A 15,847-nucleotide genomic window follows, 5' to 3' on the forward strand; every position below is an offset into this window, starting at 1 on the left:
GGTTCCCCGTGGGGGGTCCCCGGGGGGGGGGGTGTCCCCCTCCCCCCGAGCCGTTCCGGCCCCTCGAGGGGGGGTTGGGGGGGGCGGTGCCGGGGGGGGGCGGTGCCGGGATCGGCTGCGATCCGGATCGGATCCGGATCGGGAGTGCGGGGAGCGGAGCGGCCCTGCCCCGCACCCCCCGCACCCCCCGCGCCCCCCGCTCCCCCCGCTCCCCCCGCTCCTCCCCCCGCGCCCCCCGCTCCGCCCCCCGCACCCCCCGCTCCGCCCCCCGCTCCCCCCGCTGCACCCCCCGCGCCCCCCGCTCCCCCCGCTCCCCCCGCTCCTCCCCCCGCACCCCCCGCACCACCCCCCGCACCCCCCGCTCCGCCCCCCGCACCCCCCGCACCCCCCGCACCCCCCCGCTCCTCCCCCCCCGTCGCCATCATCCCCCGCGCCCCCTTCATCTTCTTCATCCCCTTCTTCATCCCCTCCATCCGCCGCTGCTTCGCCTCCGCCCTCCGCCCATCCCCGCCTCCCCCTTTCTCCCCCATCTCCCCCTTTCTCCCCCTTTCACCCCCATCTCCCCCTTTCACCCCCTTTCTCCCCCTTTCTCCCCCACCCCTCCCTGCACCCCCTTCACCCCCTCTTTCCTCCCATCGCCCCCATCTCCCCCTTTTCCCCCATCACCCCCTCTTTCCCCCATCTCCCCTGATCTCCCCTTCACCCCCATCTCTCCTCCCCCCATCTCCCCCCCATACCCCCATCTCCCCCATCTCTCTCGTTCTCCCCCATCTCCCCCCGCATCTCCTCCCATCTCTCCCCCCCTTTTCTCCCCCATCTCTCCCCCATCTCCCCCCATTCTCTCCCCCCATCTCTCCCATCTCCCCCATCTCCCCCATCTCTCCCCCATCTCCCCCATCTCTCCCCCATCTCCCCCATCTCCTCCCACATCTCTTCCCACATCTCTCTCCCTTCTCTCCCCCTTCTCTCCCCCTTCTCTCCCCCCTTCTCTCCCCCATCTCCCCTCCATCTCCCCCATCTCCCCCCATCTCTCCCCATCTCCCCCCTTCTCCCCCCTTCTCTCCCCCATTTCTCCCCCCCATTTCTCCCCCCCATTTCTCCCCCATTGTTCCCATCTCCCCCATCTCCCCTTTCTCTCCCCCATCTCTCCCCCCATCTCTCCCCCCATCTCCCCCATCTCTCCCCCCATCTCTCCCCCCATCTCCCCCCCTTTCCCCCCCTTCTCCCCCATCTCTCTCCCCCATCTCTCCCCCATCTCCCCCCCATCTCCCCCCTTTCCCCCCCCCCCCCATGGGCGGGGGTCCCTGGTCGCTGTGGGGCTGAAGGGCGTCGAAAGGGCGTCGAGGATGCGCCGGGACTCGGGGGGCAGCGCGGGGGGCAGCGCGGGGGTCTCGGGGCCGTCGAGCCTTCGCGCCTTCGCGCACAGCTCCTCTCTGCACGGCCTCAGCCACGTCTTCGCCTACGGGGCGGCCTCGCTGCGGCGCGCGCTGTGGGGCGCCTTCTTCCTGGGGTCGCTGGGGCTGCTGCTGGCGGTGTGCGCCGAGCGCGTCGCCTACTTCCTCACCTACCCGCACGTCACCAAGCTGGACGAGGTGGCCGCCCGCAACCTCACCTTCCCCGCCATCACCATCTGCAACCTCAACGAGTTCCGCTTCTCCAAGATCACCCGCAACGACCTCTACCACGTCGGCGAGCTGCTGGCGCTGCTCAACGAGCGCTACGAGATCAGCCACCCGCAGCTGGCGGAGCCGCGCGTCCTCGCCGCCCTGCGCGACAAAGCCAACTTCAAGAACTTCAAGGCCAAACCCTTCCGCATGGACGAGTTCTACAACCGCACCGGCCACGACCTGGCCGAGATGCTGCTGCGCTGCTCCTTCCGCGGCGCCGGCTGCACCGCACGCAACTTCACCGTGGTGAGTGCCGCCGCGACGCTCCCGGCCCGACGGCATCCGGGGCCGGTGCGGCTGTGGCACCCGTGGGTGCGTCCCTTCTTCCATCCCTCTGGGATTGGGCTGTAGTGGCACCCATGGGTGCGTCCCTTCTCCCATCCCGACGGCATCGGGGTCCGGTGCGGCTGTGGCACCCGTGGGTGCGTCCCTTCTCCCGTCCCGACACCATCGGGGTCCGGTGCGGCTGTGGCACCCGTGGGTGCGTCCCTTCTCCCGTCCCGACGGCATCCGGGGCCGGTGCGGCTGTGGCACCCGTGGGTGCGTCCCTTCTCCCATCCCACCAAGGTTGGGCCCTGGTGCTGCTGTGGCACCCGTGGGGGCAACCGTGGTCAACCCCACGACAGTTGGGCTCCAGGAGCACCCATGGGTGCGTCCCTTCTCCCATCCCGACGCCATCGGGGTCCGGTGCAGCTGTGGCACCCATGGGTGCGTCCCTTCTTCCGTCCCGACGCCATCGGGGTCCGGTGCGGCTGTGGCACCCGTGGGTGCATCCCTTCTCCCGTCCCTCTGGGATTGGGCTGTAGTGGCACCCATGGGTGCGTCCCTTCTCCCATCCCGCTGGGATTGGGCTGCTATGGCACCCATGGGTGCGTCCCTTCTCCCGTCCCGACGCCATCGGGGTCCGGTGCAGCTGTGGCACCCATGGGTGTGTCCCTTCTCCCATCCCACCAAGGTTGGGCTCTGGTGCTGCAGTGGCACCCGTGGGTGCGTCCCTTCTCCCGTCCCGACACGAACTGGATCCGGTGTGGCTGTGGCACCCGTGGGTGCGTCCCTTCTCCCATCCTTCTGGGATTGGGCTGCTATGGCACCCATGGGTGCATTCCTTCTCCCGTCCCGATGGCATCGGGCTCCGGTGCGGCTGTGGCACCCATGGGGGCAACCATGGTCAACCCCATGACAGTTGGGCACCAGGAGCACCCATGGGTGCGTCCCTTCTCCCGTCCCGACACGATCCGGGTCCGGTGCGGCTGTGGCACCCATGAGTGCATCCCTTCCATCCCACCAAGGTTGGGCCCTGGTGCTGCTGTGGCACCCATGGGGGCAACCGTGGTCAATCCCACAACAGTTGGGCTCCAGGAGCACCCATGGGTGCATCCCTTCTCCCATCCCGACACCATCAGGGTCCGGTGCAGCTGTGGCACCCATGGGTGCGTCCCTTCTCCCGTCCCTCTGGGATTGGGCTGTAGTGGCACCCATGGGTGCGTCCCTTCTCCCATCCCACAGGGATTGGGCTCCAGGAGCACCCATGGGTGCGTCCCTTCTCCCGTCCCAACACCATCGGGGTCCGGTGCGGCTGTGGCACCCATGGGTGCGTCCCTTCCATCCCACCAAGGTTGGGCCCTGGTGCTGCTGTGGCACCCATGGGGGCAACCGTGGTCAATCCCACGACAGTTGGGCTCCAGGAGCACCCATGGGTGCGTCCCTTCTCCCATCCTGATGCCATCGGGGTCCGGTGCGGCTGTGGCACCCGTGGGTGCGTCCCTTCTCCCGTCCCTCTGGGATTGGGCTGCAATGGCACCCATGGGTGCGTCCCTTCTTCCATCCCTCTGGGATTGGGCTGTAGTGGCACCCATGGGTGCGTCCCTTCTCCCGTCCCGATGGCATCGGGGTCCAGTGCGGCTGTGACACCCATGGGGGCAACCGTGGTCAACCCCATGACAGTTGGGCTCCAGGAGCACCCATGGGTGCATCCCTTCTCCCGTCCCGACGCCATCGGGGTTCGGTGCGGCTGTGGCACCCGTGGGGGCAACCGTGGTCAGTCCTACGAGGGTTGGGCTCCAGGAGCACCCATGGGTGCACCCTTTCTCCCATCCCACCAAGGTTGGGCTCTGGTGCTGCAGCGGCACCCATGGGTGCATCCCTTCTCTTATCCCACTGGGATTGGGCTGCAGTGGCACCCATGGGTGCATCCCTTCTCTCATCTCACTGGGATTGGGCTGCAGTGGCACCCATGGGTGCGTCCCTTCTCCCATCCCACAGGGATTGGGCTGCAGTGGCACCCATGGGTGCATCCCTTCTCCCATCCCACAGGGATTGGGCTGCAGTGGCACCCATGGGTGCGTCCCTTCTCTCATCCCACCGGGATTGGGCTGCAGTGGCACCCATGGGTGCATCCCTTCTCTCATCCCACAGGGATTGGGCTGCAGTGGCACCCATGGGTGCACCCTTTCTCCCATCCCACCCAGGTTGGGCTCTGGTGCTGCTGTGGCACCCGTGGGTGCAACCGTGGTCAGTCCCAGGAGGGTTGGGCTCCAGGAGCACCCATGGGTGCACCCTTTCTCCCATCACATCAGGGTTGCGCTCTGGAGCTGCAGCGGCGCCCATGGGTGCATTCCTTCTCTTATCCCACTGGGATTGGGCTGCAGTGGCACCCATGGGTGCTGGGTGCAGGACAGGGGGTGCTGAGTGCAGGACAGGGGGTCCCTGGGGTGCAGGACTGGGGGTGCTGAGTGCAGGACAGGGGGTGCTGGGTGCAGGACAGGGGGTGCTGCGTGCAGGACTGGGGGTGCTGGGGTGCAGGACAGGGGGTGCTGAGTGCAGGACAGGGGGTGCTGGGGTGCAGGACAGGGGGTGCTGAGTGCAGGACAGGGGGTGCTGGGTGCAGGACAGGGGGTGCTGCGTGCAGGACTGGGGGTGCTGGGGTGCAGGACAGGGGGTGCTGAGTGCAGGACTGGGGGTGCTGGGGTGCAGGACAGGGGGTGCTGAGAGCAGGACTGGGGGTGCTGGGTATAGGACAGGGGGTGCTGAGTGCAGGACTGGGGGTGCTGGGTGTAGGACAGGGGTGCTGAGTGCAGGACTGGGGGTGCTGAGTGCAGGACAGGGGGTCCCTGGGGTGCAGGACAGGGGGTGCTGAGTGCAGGACTGGGGGTGCTGAGTGCAGGACAGGGGGTGCTGGGGTGCAGGACTGGGGGTGCTGGGGTGCAGGACAGGGGGTCCCTGGGGTGCAGGACAGGGGGTGCTGGGGTGCAGGACTGGGGGTGCTGGGGTGCAGGACAGGGGGTCCCTGGGGTGCAGGACAGGGGGTGCTGGGGTGCAGGACTGGGGGTGCTGGGTGCAGGACAGGGGGTCCCTGGGGTGCAGGACAGGGGGTGCTGGGTGCAGGACAGGGGGTCCCTGGGGTGCAGGACAGGGGGTCCCTGGGGTGCAGCCCCCCCCTCCCCCAGTTGTGGGGTGCAGGGGTGCGGTGTCCCCATCGCGGCCCCCAGCGCATCCCCGGCCCGGGCAGCCGTTGCCATGGCAGCCGCCCCCCCCTCCTCCTTGGGCAATGCGTTGCCATGGCGACGGTCCCCTTTTTGGGAGCAGCCCCGTTGCCATGGCAGCGCCCCCCCCCCTCCACCCCCCATGCGGCAGAGGGGGAGGGGGGGGCACCCCATGGGTGGGGCACCCATGAAGCATGGCACCCCCATTTCCCCGGGGCTGGGGGTCCCTGGGGGTCCCTGGGGGCTTTGGGGGCCCCTGAGTGCATTGGGGTCCCCCGGGGGCATCGGGATCCTGGGGGCTCTGGGTGCAATGGGGGGCACTTGGGGTGCTTTGGGGTCCCTGAGGACCCTGGGTGCAATGAGGGGGTGTCTCGGGGTGCTTTGGGGTCCCTGAGGACCCTGGGTGCAATGAAGGGGTCTCGGGGTGCTTTGGGGTCCCTGAGGTCCCTGGGTGCAATGGGGGGGTCTCGGGGTGCTTTGAGGTCCCTGGGTGCAATGGGGGGGTCCCTGTGTGTATTGGGGTCCCTGAGGTCCCTGGGTGCAATGGAGAGGGGGTCTTGGGGTGCTTTGGTGTCCCTGGGTGCAATGGGGGGGGTCCCTGGGTGTATTGGGGTCACTGGGGTCCCTGGGTGCAATGGGGGGGTCTTGGGGTGCTTTGGGGTCACTGGGGTTCCTGGGTGCAATGAAGGGGTCTCGGGGTGCTTTGGGGTCCCTGAGGTCCCTGGGTGCAATGGGGGGGTCTCGGGGTGCTTTGGGGTCACTGGGGTTCCTGGGTGTAATGGGGGGGTGTCCCTGGGTGTATTGGGGTCACTGGGGTCCCTGGGTGCAATGAAGGGGTCTCGGGGTGCTTTGGGGTCCCTGAGGTCCCTGGGTGCAATGGAGAGGGGGTTTTGGGGTGCTCTGGGGTCCCTGAGTGTATTGGGGTCACTGGGTGCAATGGGGGGGGTCCCTGGGTGCAATGGGGGGTCCTGGGGGCTCCTGCCCCCCATTTCCCTGCGCTGAGGGTCCGGCGGTCCCCCCAGATCTTCACGCGCCTGGGGAAGTGCTACACCTTCAACTCGGGGGGCGCGGGGCGCGAGGTGCTGAGCTCCCTGCAGGGCGGCGCCGGGAACGGACTGGAGCTGATGCTCAACGTCCAACAGGAGGAGTACCTGCCGGTCTGGGGGGACACCGGTGAGCGGGGGACCCCCCGGGGGCACCGGGGGCACTGGGGGCACTGGGGTACTGCACTGGGAGGTACTGGGGGGGCTGGGATCCTGCACTGGGGGTGCTGGGGGCACTAGGACCCTGCACGGGAACCACTGGGATCCTGCACTGGGAGGTACTGGGGGCACCGGGATCCTGCACTGGTGGCACTGGGATCTTGCACTGGGGCTACTGGGATCCTGCACTGGGAGGTACTGGGGGCACTGGGATCCTGCACTGGGGCTACTGGGATCTTGCACTGGGAGGTACTGGGGGCACTGGGATCCTGCACTGGGGCTACTGGGATCTTGCACTGGGAGGTACTGGGGGCACTGGGATCCTGCACTGGTGGCACTGGGATCTTGCACTGGGAGGTACTGGGGGGGCTGAGGTCCTGCACTGGGGATGGTGGGGTCCTGACTCGTAGCTGGGGGGCTGGGCCCCTGACTGGGGCACTGGGAGCACTGGGACAGTGGGGTACTGGGAGCACTGGGGGCACTGGGACACTGAGAGCACTGGACACTGGGAGTACTGGGGTATTGGGACACTGGGAGCACTGGGGCACTGGTGCACTGGACACTGGGGTACTGGGAGCACTGGGGTACTGGGGCAGTGGGGTACTGGGAGCACTGGACACTGGGGGTACTGGAACACTGGGAGCACTGGGGGAACTGGAGGTGCTGGGGGAACTGGGGTCACTGGGAGCACTGGACACTGGGACACTGGGGGCACTGGGAGCACTGGGACACTGGACACTGGGGTACTGGGAGCACTGGGGCATTGGGAGCACTGTGATACTGGGAGCACTGGGGCACTGGGGTACCGGGACACTGGGGCACTGGGAGCACTGGGACATGGGGGCACTGGGACACTGGGGGCACTGGGAGCATTGGGAGCACTGGGGCATTGGGAGCACTGGGTTACTGGTGTCACTGGTGTCACCGGTGTCGCGGCTGCGCGGCGGCAGACGAGACGTCGTTCGAGGCGGGGGTGAAGGTGCAGATCCACAGCCAGGACGAGCCCCCCGCCATCGACCAGCTCGGCTTCGGCGTCGCCCCCGGCTTCCAGACCTTCGTCTCCTGCCAGCAGCAGCGCGTATCCACCGGCATGGCACCGGCACCGCGGCACGGGTACCGCGTCATGGGTACCGCGTCACGGGTAGAGCGTCACGGGTACCGCGTCAAGGGCACCGCCTCATGGGCACCGCGGCATGGGTACAGCGTGATGGGCATCGCGTCACGGGTACCGCGTCACGGGTACTGCGTCACGGGCACCGCGTCACGGGTACCGCGTCACGGGTACTGCGTCATGGGAACCACGTCACGGGTGACGCGTCACGGGCACCGCGTCATGGGTACCGCGTCACGGGTACCGCGTCACGAGTACCGCGTCATGGGTACCACGTCACGGGTACAGCGTCACGGGAACCGCGTCACGGGTACCGCGTCACGGGTACCGCATCATGGGTACCGCGTCACGGGAACCGCATCACGGGTACCGCGTCACGGGTACCGCGTCATGGGTACTGCGTCACGGGTACTGCGTCATGGGCACCGCGTCACGGGTACCGCGTCACGGGTACCGCGTCATGGGAACCGCATCACGGGTACTGCGTCATGGGTACCACGTCACGGGTACCGCATCATGGGTACCGCGTCACGGGTACCGCGTCATGGGTACCGCGTCACGGGTACCACGTCACGGGAACCGCATCACGGGTACCGCGTCACGGGTACCGCGTCATGGGTACTGCGTCACGGGTACCACGTCATGGGCACCGCGTCACGGGAACCGCATCACGGGTACTGCGTCATGGGTACCACGTCACGGGTGACGCGTCACGGGAACCGCGTCATGGGTACCGCGTCACGAGTACCGCGTCACGGGTACCACGTCACGGGTACCGCGTCACGGGAACCGCGTCACGGGTACCGCATCATGGGTACCGCGTCATGGGTACCGCGTCACGGGTACCACGTCACGGGAACCGCGTCACGGGTACCGCATCATGGGTACCGCGTCACGGGTACCACGTCATGGGCACCGCGTCACGGGTACCGCATCATGGGTACCGCGTCACGGGAACCGCGTCACGGGTACTGCGTCACGGGTACCGCGTCATGGGCACCGCGTCATGGGGATGTCGTGGGGTGGGGATGCAGTGACACAGTGATGCTGTGGCACGGGCATGTAGTAATGCGGGGATGCTGGGGACATGGGGATGATGGGGACACGGTGACACAGAGATGCTGTGACACAGAGATGCTGTGACACGGGATGATGGGGACACGGTGATGCTGTGACATGGGGATGCAGTAATGTGGGGATGCCGGGGACATGGGGATGATGGGGACACGGGGATGATGGGGACACTGTGACACAGGGATGCAGTGACGTGGGGATGCAGTAACACAGGGATGATGGGGACATGGTGACACAGTGATGCTGTGACATGGGGATGCTGTGACACAGGGATGCAGTAATGCAGGGATGCAATAACACAAAGATGCTGGGGACACGTTGGCATAGGGATGCAGTGACACAGAGATGCTGTGACACGGGGATGATGGGGACATGGTGACATGGGGATGCAGTAACACAGAGATGCTGTGACATGGGGATGCAGTAATGTGGGGATACCGGGGACACAGGGATGGATGATGGGGACACGGTGATGCTGTGACATGGGGATGCAGTAATGTGGGGATGCCGGGGACATGGGGATGATGGGGACACGGGGATGCGGGGGACACGGTGACACAGGGATGCAGTGACACGGGGATGCAGTAATGCGGGGATGCAGTGACACGGGGATGCCGGGGACAGGGGGATGTGGGGGACAGGGGGATGCCGGGGACACGGTGACACGGCAGTGTCGGTGTGGTGCGCCGGTGGTGCGGTTGTCCTTAGCGCCGGGCAGCTGGTGTACCTGCCGCCGCCGTGGGGGGACTGCAAGGCCACCCCCCCGGAGTCGGAGTTCTTCGGCGCCTACAGCCTCCCCGCGTGCCGCCTGGACTGCGAGACGCGGTACTTGGCCGAGAACTGCAACTGCCGCATGGTGCACATGCCAGGTGAGCCGCGCGGCCTCGCGCCCGCGCCCGCGCCACCGCCGCTGTGCCATCGCCGCCTCCCCGCAGGCAGCGCCAACGTCTGCACCCCCGAGCAGTACAAGGAGTGCGCCGACCCCGCGCTCGGTGCGTACGGCACCGGAATGGGGGGACCGGGGGGAATGGGGGACACTGGGGGGAATGGGGGGAATGGGGGGGAATGGGGGGGAATGGGGAGAATGGAGGGAATGGGGGGAATGGGGAGAATGGAGGGACTGGGGGAACTGGAGGGGAATGGGGGGACTGGGGGGACTGGAGGGGAATGGGGGAACTGGGGGGAATGGGGGGGAATGGGGGAATGAGGGGAATGGGGGAACTGGGGGGGAATGGGGGGAACTGGGGGGAATGAGGGGAACTGGGGGGACTGGGGGGAACTGGGGGGACTGGGGGGAATGGGGGAATGAGGGGAATGGGGGGAATGGGGGGAATGGGGGGAATGAGGGGAATGGGGGAATGAGGGGAATGGGGGAATGGGGGGAACTGGGGGGGAATGGGGGGAATGGGGGGACTGGGAGGGACTGGGGGGAATGGGGGGACTGGGGGGAATGGGGGGGACTGGGGACACTGGGGACACTGGGGGAACTGGGGGGGACTGGGGGAAATGGGTCAACTGGAGGGCATGGGGGAACTGGGGGCACGGGGACCACTGGGATTGGGCACTGGGGGACATGGGGGGAACTGGGGGCACTGGGATCAGGCACTGGGAGCACTGGGGGAACTGGGGACACTGGGAGCACTGACATCCTGCACTGGGACACTGGGGAGCACTGGGGTCATATACTGGGAGAACTGGGAACACTGGGAGCACTGGGATGGGGCATGGGGGGAACTGGGGGAACTGGGGGGAACTGGGGGCACTGGGAGCACTGGAGGCACTGGGATTGGGCACTGGGAGCACTGGGATGGTGCCCGGTGGCGCTGGGGTCCCCGGTGCCGGCGCGGTCGGTGCCAGCCGCGCCCCCAGATTTCCTGGTGCAGCGCGACAGCGAGTTCTGCGCGTGCCGCACGCCCTGCGCCGCCGTGCGCTACGGCAAAGAGCTCTCGGTCGTCAAAATCCCCAGCAAAGCGTCGGCGCGGTACCTCGCCCGCAAGTTCAACAAGAGCGAGCAGTACATCGCGTGAGTGCCACCGCACCGCCGGGCACCGCCACGGCACCACCAGGCACCACCACGGCACCGCGTGGCACCGCGTGGCAGCACATGGCGCCACACGGCATTGTGTGACGCCGTGAAGCACCACGGGGCACTGCCACGGCACCACCAGGCACCGCGTGGCACAGCCAGATGGCACCCATGGCATGGCACGTGCCACACGGCATCCCATGGCACAGGATGGGGTGTTGTGGCACAGCCAGATGGCACCCTATGGCACCCCATGGCATGAGATGGGTTGTTGTGGCACAGGCAGGTGCCATCCATGGCACAGGATGGGGTGATGTGGCACAGCCAGATGGCATCCATGGCATGGCATAAGCCAGACAGCATCCCATGGCACGGGATGGTGTGATACGGCACAGCCAGACAGCACCCATGGCATGGCACATGCCACATGGCATCCCATGGCACAGGATGGGATGATGTGGCACAGCCAGATGGCACCCATGGCATGGCACATGCCACACGGCATCCCATGGCATGGGATGGGTTGATGTGGCACAGCCAGACAGCGCCCCATGGCATCCCATGGCACAGGATGGAGTGATATGGCACAGCCAGATGGCATCCATGGCATGAGATGGGTTGTTGTGGCACAGGCAGGTGGCATCCATGGCACAGGATGGGGTGATATGGCACAGCCAGATGGTATCCATGGTGTGGCACAAGCCAGACAGCATCCCATGGCACAGGATGGCACGGGATGGGGTGATGTGGCGCAGGCAGGCGGCATCCATGGCATGGCACACGCCACGTGGCATCCCATGGCACGGGATGGGGTGATGTGGCATAGCCAGACAGTGCCCCACGGCACCCCACAGCACCCCATGGCACGGGATGGGATGATGCGGCACAGCCAGATGGCATCCATGGCATGGCACAAGCCACACAGCACCCCATGACACCCCACGGCACCCCACGGCATGGGATGGGGTGATGTGGCACAGCCAGACGGCGCCCCATGGCACCCCACGGTGCCCCACGGCACCCCATGGCACAGAATGGGGTGATAGCACAGCCAGATGGCATCCACGGCATGGCACAAGCCACACGGCACCCCATGGCACCTCATGGCACCCCATGGCACGGGATGGGGTGATGTGGCACAGCCAGACAGCATCCCACGGCACCGCATGGCACAGAATGGGGTGATACGGCACAGCCAGATGGCATCCATGGCATGGCACATGCCCCACGGCACCCCATGGCACCCATGGCAAGGGATGGGGTGATGTGGCACAGCCAGACGGCGCCCCATGGCACCCCATGGCACCCCACGGCACGGGATGGGGTGATGGCGCGGGCGGGGGCTCAGGTGGCGGTTGGTGTCGGCGGTGCCGCGGTGCCCCCACAGCCCCCCGTGTCCCCCCAGGGACAACGTCCTCGTCCTCGACATCTTCTTCGAGGCCCTCAACTACGAGAGCATCGAGCAGAAAAAGGCCTACGAGGTGGCCGGGCTGCTGGGTCAGTGCGGACGGGGGGGACCGGGGGGGGTTTGGGGGGGCCGGGGGGGTTTGGGGTCCCGGGGGGTTTGGGGGCCCGAGGGGTTGGGGGAGTCCTGGGGGTGTTGGGGGGCCCGGGGGGTTTGGGAATCCTGTGGGATTTGGGGGTCCCAGGGGGGGTTGGGGGGCCCGGGGGGGGGTTTGGGGGAGTCCTGGGGGGGTTTGGGGGGCCCGGGAGCCTTTGGGGGGGCCCAGGGGGTTTGGGGGAGTCCTGGGGGGGTTTGGGGGGCCCGGGAGCCTTTGGGGGGGCCCAGGGGGTTTGGGGGAGTCCTGGGGGGGTTTGGGGGGGCCCGAGGGGTTTGGGGGAATCCTGTGGGGTTTGGGGGTTGTGGGGAGTTGGGGGTTCCCAGGGAGGGTTTGGGGGGGCCCGGGGGGCTTTGGGGGTGCCAGGGGCCTTTGGGGGCCCGAGGGGTTGGGGGAGTCCTGGGGGGGTTTGGGGGTTCCGGGTGGGTTTGGGAATCCTGTGGGGTTTGGGGGGCCCGAGGGGGTTTGGGGGGCCCGGGGGGCTGGGGGTCCCGAGGGGTTTGGGAATCCTGTGGGATTTGAGGGGCCCGGGGGGGTTTGGGAGGGCCCGGGGGGGGGGGTGGGAATCCTGTGGGGTTTGGGGGGTCCCAGGGGTGTTTGGGGGAGTCCTGGGGGGATTTGGGGGGCCCGGGGGGCTTTGGGGGTCTCAGGGGGGTTTGGGGGAGTCCAGGGGTGTTGGGGGTCCCGGGGGACTTTGGGGGTCTCGAGGGGGTTTGGGAATCCTGTTGGGTTTGGGGGGTCCCGGGGGCTTTGGGGGAGTCCTGGGGGGTTGGGGGGGTCCCTGGGAAGTCCTATGGAGTTTGGGGTCCCAGGGGAGTTGGGGGGGTCCTAGAGGAGTTTGAGGGTTCAGGGGGATTTGGGGATCCCAGAGGAGTTTGAGGATCTCAGGGGGGTTTGGGGGTCCCGGGGAGTTGGGGGGTCCTGGAGAATTGGGGGGTCTCATGGGGGTCTGGGAGTCCCAGGGGAGTTTGGGGTCCTGTGGGGTTTAGGGGTCGTGGGGAGTTGGGGGTTCCCAGGGAGGGTTTGGGGGTGCTGGGGGTGTTGGGGGGTCCCTGGGAAGTCCTATGGAGTTTGGGGGTCCTGGGGGTTTTGGGGTCCTGGGGAGGGCTGGAGGTTCCTGGAGGTTTTGGGGGGTCCTGGTGGGGGTCCCAGATGCGTTCCTGGGGTGTTTGGGGGTCCTGGGGGTGGGGTTGGGGGGTCGCAGCCCCCCTGACGCGCGGCGGCGGCGGCGCAGGCGATATTGGGGGGCAGATGGGGCTGTTTGTGGGCGCCAGCCTCCTCACCGTCCTGGAGATCCTGGATTACCTGTGCGAGGTGAGCCCCCCAAAACCTCCCTGAGCCCCCCAAAAGCCCCCCCGCACCCCCCCAGCCCCATGGCCGGGGGTCCTGACCTGCCCCCCCCCCCCCCCCCAGGTGTTCCGCGACAAACTGCTCAGCGCCTATCGCGACAGAAAGCGCCCCCGCTCGCCGGTACCCCAAAACCCCCACCCTGCACCCCAAAACTCCACCCCCCGCTCACTGGTACCCCGAACCTCAAAACCCCCATCCTGCACCCCAAAACCCCGCACACCAGTACCCCAAAAACCCAGACCCCCACACCCCCAACCCCTGCACCCCAACACCCCACACCACCACCACCAGAACCCCAAAACCCCTAACGCTGCACCCCCAACTCCCCCACACACCAGTACCCCAAAACTCCAAACCCCGACCGTGCACCCCAAACCCCACCCCCCAGAACCCCAAACCCCCACACCCCAACACCCCCCCCCAGTACCCAAGCCCCCAACCCTGCACCCCCAAATCCCTGTACCCCCTCCAATCCTACAGGCCCAATCCCCTGTGCCCCCCCAAATCCTGCACCCCAAATCCCTGCACCCCCTCCAATCCTACGGGCCCAATCCCCTGTGCCCCCCCAAATCCTGCAGCCCCCCAGCACCCCCGAACTCCAGCCCCGCCCTGCAGACTGGCACCCCCAAACCCTGCACCCCCAACCCCCCCAGTACACCCCCACCCCCGCACCCCAAAACCCTGGTACTGCCCCCCCAAACTGTCCCCCCCCTCACCCCGCTGCCCCCCCAGGAGCGCCCCGGTGTCCCCCACAGCCCCCCCGTCCCCCCCACCCCCAGGTAGGAGAACTGGGGGAACACTGGGAAATGGGGGGGACACTGGGAGACTGGGGGAGGGAACTGGGGAAGATGGGGAGGAACTGGGGGGGCAACTGGGGAAGATGGGGGGAACTGGGGGGGAACTGGGGAAGATGGGGGGAACTGGGGGGGGAACTGGGGGGGGAACTGGGGAAGATGGGGGGAACTGGGGAAGATGGGGGGAACTGGGGGGGAACTGGGGAAGATGGGGAGGAACTGGGGGGGCAACTGGGGAAGATGGGGGGAACTGGGGGGGAACTGGGAAAGATGGGGGAACTGGGGGGGGAACTGGGGGGGGAACTGGGGGGGGAACTGGGGAAGATGGGGGGAACTGGGGAAGATGGGGGGAACTGGGGGGGAACTGGGGAAGATGGGGGGAACTGGGGGACAGGGAGGGGAACTGGGAGACTGCGGGGAGGACAGACTGGGAGATGGGAGGGGAAACTGGGAGATTGGGGGATTGAACTGGGAAGTGTGGGGGGGAACTGGGGGAGACGGGCGGGACTGAGATACGGGGGGTACTGGGAGATGGGGGGGGAACTGGGAGGAACTGGGGGGAGAACAGACTGGGAGATGGGGGGAACTGGGAGACGAGGAGGGGAACTGGGATACTGTGGGATTGAACTGGGAAGTGTGGGGGGGACGGACTGGAAAATTAGGGAGAACTGTTGGATGTGGGGGTCCCCCCGCTGCCCCCCAGGGTCCCGGTGCCCCCCCTCCCGCCCCCCCGCGCCGCGGCTTCGCCCCGAACCTGCTACCTCGTCACTCGCCTCTGAGCCCCCCGAGCCCCCCCAAACCCCCGGCTGGAACGGGGGTCCCCGGGGGGGCCGCAGCGGGGCTGGGGGCCGGGACCCCCCCACGGCCCCCCCTGCATGCGCCGCCTGCGCCCCCAGACCCAATAAAAACCGAACCCCGGCCCCGGCTCCGTGTCTCTGGGGGGGACGGGGGGGCGTCCCCCAAAAAGGAGGAGGCACAATTGGGGGGGGCGGGGAAGCGCTTTATGGAGGTAATAAACACATTGGGGAGCAAAATGGGGTGACACCCCCCCCCAGTTCTGGGGTGTGGGCATCCAGAACCCCCCCATTGCAGGGAGGGGGGCACCCAGGACCCCAAATTGCAGGGAGGGGGGGGCACCCAGGACCCCCCCCATTTCTGAGAAGGGGGCACCCAAGACCCCCCCATTGCAAGAAGTGGGGACCCAGGAAGGATCCCCCATAGTGGGGAGGAGGGCACCCAGGACCCCCCTATTGCCAGGAGGGGGCACTCAGGACCCCCCCCATTGTTGGGGGGGGGGGTCCCCACTCTTGGTCCCATGTCTGGCACATCAGTGGGGTTTGGGGGGGGAGCAGCTTTGGGTTAAAAAACTAATAAATAGGGGTGGCGAGGGGGGGCGCGGAGGGGGGGCTTTGGTTCTGGGGCGCCGACACCCCCTGATCGGGGGGCCCTGAGGTGTGGGGGGGCCCCATGGGAATGTTGGGGGTCCCTGGGGGGAGGCAGGAGGGGTTGGGAGGATCCTGGAGGTTTGGGGGAATCCCTGCGGGGGGTCGGGGGGTCCTAGAGGTTTGGGGGGGATCTGAGG

At 67.6% G+C, this 15,847-nt stretch overlaps 1 protein-coding gene across 2 annotated transcripts; it reads left to right on the forward strand.

Moving 5' to 3' along the window:
* Positions 1-1,299: 1,299 nt before the first annotated feature.
* Positions 1,300-15,069, forward strand: ASIC3 (acid sensing ion channel subunit 3). 2 transcript variants are annotated; one of them, XM_054058431.1, is made up of 11 exons: positions 1,300-1,913; positions 6,172-6,322; positions 7,302-7,429; positions 9,255-9,405; positions 9,472-9,528; positions 10,394-10,559; positions 11,968-12,059; positions 13,356-13,435; positions 13,535-13,591; positions 14,204-14,250; positions 14,969-15,069. In XM_054058431.1, the coding sequence occupies exons 1-11, from the start codon at positions 1,347-1,349 to the stop codon at positions 15,042-15,044; spliced, it is 1,572 nt and encodes a 523-aa protein (XP_053914406.1). In that variant the 5' UTR covers positions 1,300-1,346; the 3' UTR covers positions 15,045-15,069. The 2 variants fall into 2 exon arrangements, with proteins under 2 accessions (XP_053914406.1, XP_053914407.1); XM_054058432.1 differs by having other exon boundaries at positions 1,302-1,913; positions 10,406-10,559.
* The last annotated feature ends 778 nt before the right edge of the window (positions 15,070-15,847 follow it).

Source organism: Cuculus canorus, chromosome 2 (assembly GCF_017976375.1).
Source record: "Cuculus canorus isolate bCucCan1 chromosome 2, bCucCan1.pri, whole genome shotgun sequence".
NCBI lineage: Eukaryota > Metazoa > Chordata > Aves > Cuculiformes > Cuculidae > Cuculus > Cuculus canorus.

Coding starts and splice junctions, on each gene's coding strand:
- ASIC3 (XM_054058431.1), top strand. CDS start 1,347: ATGCGCCGGGACTCGGGGGGCAGCGCGGGGGGCAGCGCGGGGGTCTCG. Junction 7,430..9,254: donor TCTCCTGCCAGCAGCAGCGC/GTATCCACCGGC, acceptor AGCGCCGGGCAG/CTGGTGTACCTGCCGCCGCC. Junction 13,436..13,534: donor TCCTGGATTACCTGTGCGAG/GTGAGCCCCCCA, acceptor CCCCCCCCCCAG/GTGTTCCGCGACAAACTGCT.